This window comes from Myotis brandtii, unplaced genomic scaffold (assembly GCF_000412655.1).
Source record: "Myotis brandtii unplaced genomic scaffold, ASM41265v1 scaffold79, whole genome shotgun sequence".
Classification (NCBI taxonomy): domain Eukaryota; kingdom Metazoa; phylum Chordata; class Mammalia; order Chiroptera; family Vespertilionidae; genus Myotis; species Myotis brandtii.
In genome coordinates this window covers 1,958,977-1,964,177 of record NW_005371173.1, presented here as the reverse complement: position 1 = coordinate 1,964,177, position 5,201 = coordinate 1,958,977, and the positions used below count along the sequence as shown (strand labels likewise).

The 5,201-nt window shown below is 47.3% G+C and overlaps 1 protein-coding gene across 1 annotated transcript in view; it reads right to left on the bottom strand.

The window, feature by feature from the left end:
- Window positions 1-3,739, bottom strand: part of TTLL4 (tubulin tyrosine ligase-like family member 4) — an 18,824-nt gene extending 15,085 nt beyond the window's left edge. The window contains 4 exon segments of the mRNA XM_014531058.1: window positions 698-761; window positions 1,121-1,230; window positions 2,119-3,476; window positions 3,478-3,739. Coding sequence (XP_014386544.1) covers window positions 698-761; window positions 1,121-1,230; window positions 2,119-3,476; window positions 3,478-3,600 — 1,655 coding nt within the window. The 5' untranslated portion in view covers window positions 3,601-3,739.
- Between the last annotated feature and the right edge of the window lie 1,462 nt (window positions 3,740-5,201).

The window sequence follows — 5,201 nt, the reverse complement described above, 5'->3', positions numbered from 1 at the left end:
TATATGCAATTACCAGATGACCCAGAATTGCACTACTGGGTATTTATCTCAGAGAGATGAAGACCTACATTCATGCAAAAACATATATGTGATGGTTTATTCATAATAGCCCCAAACTGGAAACAACCCACATAGCCTTCAACAGGTAAGTGGTTAAACATACTGTGGCACATCCATACCATGGATACTACTCAGTAATAAAAAGGAATGAACTATTGATATATGTAACAACCAGGGTGAATGTGCAGAGAATATGCTGAGTAAAAAAAGCCAATCCCAAATAGCTACATCATTCCATTTGTATAACATTCTTGAAATGTCAATATTATAGAACAAATCAGTGGTTGCCAAGGGTTAAAGAGGGGTTGGGAGCAGGAGGGAATTAGGTGTGGCTCTCGGAACAGTAACAGGGGTCCTTGCAGTGATGGGAATGTATCTTGACTAATGTTGGTATCTTGGTTATACAACAATATACCATATCTTTGTAAAATGTTACTATTGGGGGAAACTGAGTAATTTTGGGAATCTCTATATATTATATATTACAACTGCATGAGAATCTATAAAAGTTTTAAAAAGTTTAATAATAAAAAGACAGAAATATTTTGTTAACTGCCTCTTAAGAGTACTGGACTTAGCCTCTCCTGAAGAGACAGAAAATGATCATCTATCAATGATCTATACAACCAACACTCACCGAGAGATCACTGCTATCGACTCTCTGGACGAGACAGCACGGAATGAGGAGCACTCTGAGTCTCCTGGTGGGGGGAAGCAGAGAAGTTCTGAATGGGAAAGGCTGCTACACAAACTCACCAAGCCTAGACAGCTCTTCCTTGGACAGCCTGGCTCAGCCTTCTTGCGGAGTCACGAGCACCACTCTGCGCCTTGTACTGCCTTCCTTGAGCTCAACAGCAGCAGGGAGAAGGCAAGACTGGTGGGACAGGAGGACTAGAGAACAAAGTCCCTCAAAAGCCACTACCCACCGCCCTTGGACCCCCAAGGCGAATGAGTAATACAGGTGACAAAGTGGGTCAAAGACCTGGTACATAATTGTTAGCCTCCTTCCCTAGCGGTAATGACCAATTCCTAGTTGGAGGTGAGAGGGTCCCCTACTCACCCTCCTCCTCTTCATTCCCATCATTGCTGCAGCAGTCTTCCAAACCATCTACCAGCTCTTCTTCTAGATCGTCAGCCTCAACCTGGTCTGGCTGGAGGTCAGTAGCTGAACTATAAGAAAGAACCAAAGCCCCAGCCCAGCCAATTCCATAACAGAGGTCACAGTTAAGATGCTCATTCCTTCATCATCTTCCAGTGTTTGTCTCTTCCCTGGTCACCAATCTGCTATCTCTTGCCTGAATCTCACAGTTTATTACCCTTGCTCTCAGAGCTTAGGTCTAGCCATAGTTCCTCAACCCTACACCCCCTATTCTGCAGAGAGGCACTGTCTTCCATCTTCTTTGAAGTCCCTCCAAGCATGTAAGTCCAAAATTCTGCATTCAAACCACCACCAGTGAATGTCTGGTCATTGACTTCAAAATCCCTAGACCGCTCTCTGGGAACTTAGAACAAGGAAAACCTTGGTGAATCAAATTAGTAACAAGGAGCTAAGAGAAGAAACCAAGTACATGTATGTCCTAACTCTGAAATGGCTGTCATTCCAAGAATGATTGAGAACCTGATCTGGTTTGGAATTAAGTAGAAAAGTCACAGGCCCCAACTCATGTGTTTGGAATTTTTATTTCTCCCTGGTTATAACCTAAAGCAGGAGTCAGCAAACTCTTCCTCTAAAGGACCAGACAGTAAATATTTTCAGTTTTGTGAGCCAGTCAGTCTGTCACAACTACTCAACCCTACCATAGCAACAGGAAAGCAGCCATATACAGTAGTAAATGAATGGTCGAGGCTGCATTTCAATAAAACTTTACAAAAGCAGACAGTGTGCAGGATTTGGCTTGCAAGCTGAAGCTTGCGGACCTTTGCCCTAAAGTGAAAACCATAACTCTAGGGCAGCTAAAAAATAAAACCAACCTTCAGAGACACAGGGCCAGTGTCAGCGAATTTGCATATATATATATTCTACTGATCTAAATGAACCAAAAACTTCCTCCAACTTACCCAATATCCTTAGCAGGTGAGTCCAGCTCCCTGGCTTCTATAGGCTCCTCCTTCCCAAGCTGATCCAAATGGATGGAAGAGAGGTGGGTGGCCACATCTGCTAGGTCACAGGATTGAGGGGGAGAAGGCAGCACTGGTGTCTTGTCTTCTCCGGGTGGTGGGGAGTCGACCGCAGACCCACAGACAGGGCTATGGCTGAGCCCACTGGTGTGTGAGGCAATGAGGTGAATGCTGATGCGTTTGGTACAGAAGACTGTATTGTCCAACTCCAAGGTGTCTGAGGCTCCAGGGAGGATCCTATTGTCTGCTGGGGCACGCTCCTGGGGGAACTGCTGGCCTACCACAGGAGGTTTCCACTGCCTGTTCCTGTTGAGGAGATCCCATTGCAAACTCGGGTTCACAAAACAAGACTGTTCAAACTGGGAGCCTTGCCTCGGCTTCTCAAAGCCTCTTGCAGTCAACTGCCTCACAGCCTCAGTGAACCGAGCCTCCTTGGTCAGAGCCTGGGAAACAGGGTCGCCATTCAGGCCACAGGGATGTGGCTTTATCCTCATGACTAAGTTACTGTGGTTGTACTGGGGGGAGGCAACACTGGTGGTACAAGTGTCTAAGGAGCTAGGAGTAGACAGGGTGCTATGGGCAAGGGCACCATGTACGACAATGCCATTGCTCTTGGGTACCTTGTGTTCAATAGGCTGGAATGCACAGTCTCCAGTGCCCCCTGAATGATGCCAGGACACAAGTTGGATCTTGGGTGAGGATAATGGCTTCAGGCCCTCTGTGGCCAGTGATAAAGGCACTTTAGTGCTATTTGGCTGCGTGGAGTTATTTAGCATGGGCTTATACGAGGGTGAAGGGGAGGAGAGTGGAGATGGGATCTTCCCTGAGATGGCAGAAGCCAGCCTCTTCCCTGAAGGGTTTTCCCCAGCTGCTCCCAGTGTGAGGTATGGATCTATGGATGAGGATGCCACAGGCTGGGCCATGGGGGAGACCGGGGAAGAAGTGGCCTTATTGGCAGTGAGTCTGACAAGGAGGCTCTTTTGAGGGACAGAAAAAGGTCTTTTTTTTGACGGGCTTGAACGTAAGCAGAAAGACTCCAGCTGCTGATATGTTTTGTGCCTATGGTTGAAGCGGCGGTACAGCAGGGTACTGCTGAACAAGTCCGGGACAGAAGGCAGGTAACAGGTGTTGCTGTGGCCTGCAAGGGCAGCTGTGGTCCCAGAGCTACATGAAGTGCTGGGACAAAAGAAATACGCTGGCTCGTTTGGGAAACCCAAGAGGTGTAGGTCCAATCCTGCTGAAAGGGTGCCTACGTGCTTCTCCAGCTTCCAGACTGTCTTCGCCTGCTGATGAAACTGAAGACCAGACTTTGCCCTCAGAGGGTTTCTCAGGTGGTGGGGCAGATACTTTGCCAGAGGGACCCCTCTGCGTGAAACTATTTCCCTGGCCAATACTGTAGTATTCAGTTCCTGCTGAGGCCATGAGGGGCCCACATCATGGCAACATGGCCTCATGGCCTGGCTCAGGTAAGGTGCCACACATCTCCAGTAATAGCTGCATCCTTGAAGTCTGTCAGCCTGAAGGGGAGAGAAACAGTTGGGAATGTTACAGTCCCAGGAAGACAAGTACAATGCTACAGTGGTCCTTGGGTAAACAAGAGTCCCTCTTCAGTATTTCTTGGGTGATCAGTCTTGCTTGTCATTTGGGGCCATGAGAGAAGAACACTAGATTCCTAATGTGTTTTCAGTGATCTTCCTGCTGCCCTCATGTGATCAAACCTGGATACAGGTTTGGAACTGATAAAGTCCCAAGGGCTGGGACTCTACGTCTCTGTCATTGAGAATCTGCTCACATGCTTACTCAGAGAGTGCTATCAAAAAACATCTTTCTGTCTCAACATTCACAACTTTACCTGAGTGGTTTCCCCCGAGGGGTCCCAGATTGTGAGAGGGTGGTTTTCGGGTGTGCACCCCAGATTTGGGCTCCCTCCTCTCTGGTTCTGGTGTGCGTCACCCAAGAACCACCGCTGCCAAGTGACCACAGCTCGGCAGCTCCTGAATTGAGTGGCTTCCCCTTGGTGGTCAGTGTGCATCATACCTACCAGACGGTCAGAAGGTCGCTTAGCCTTTTATATATATAGGCTAGAGGCCCAGTGCACAAAATTCTTGCATGGGGAGGGAGGGGTCCCTCAGCCTGGCCTGTGCCCTCTCGCAGTCCAGTACCCCTAGCTCCTTACCACCCGCCTGCTCGCTGCTCCTTATTGCTTGGCTCACTGTTCCTTAGTGCTGCCACAGAGGCAGGAGAGGCTCCCCCCACCGCCACTGCGCTCCCCAGCCATGAGCCCAGCTTCTAGCTGAGCAGCACTCCCCCTGTGGGAGCGCACTAACCACCAAGGGGCAGCTCCTGCATTGAACATCTATCCCCTGGTGGTCAGTGTGCATCATAGCGACCAGTTGTTCTGCTGGCCGTTCTGCCATTTGATCAATTTGCATATTAGGGTTTTATTATATAGGATTAGTAGCCCGGTGCACGAAATTCACGCACATTAAAAGGGAATTAATTGCCCTAACCGGTTTGGCTCAGTGGATAGAGCATCGGCCTTCGGACTCAAGGGTCCCAGGTTCGATTCCGGTCAAGGGCATGTACCTTGGTTGCGGGCACATCCCCAGTAGGGAGTGTGCAGGAGGCAGCTGATCGATGTTTCTCTCTCATCGATGTTTCTAACTCTCTCTCTCTCTCCCTTCCTCTCTGTAAAAAATCAATAAAATATATTTTTTTTAAAAAAGGGAATTAATTAGCGGAGATATTTTAATATTGCTATTTGCCCTTTCTCTATAATAGAAGTGTGAGAGATGAAAGGAAATTAGTAAAATTTATATGAAAATAATATATAAGTTTATTAATAAACAGTAACAAAAGGATATAACAACAGAGGCATGATATAAAAACGACAAAAACCTGATATGAAAAACAACAGTGATGCAAACAGTGACTGATAAAGTGATTAAACTTATTCTAATATCTCCCTGTACACCACATTAAGAGTGAAAACACTTTCAAGTGCTTGACTAATTTCCCTTGTG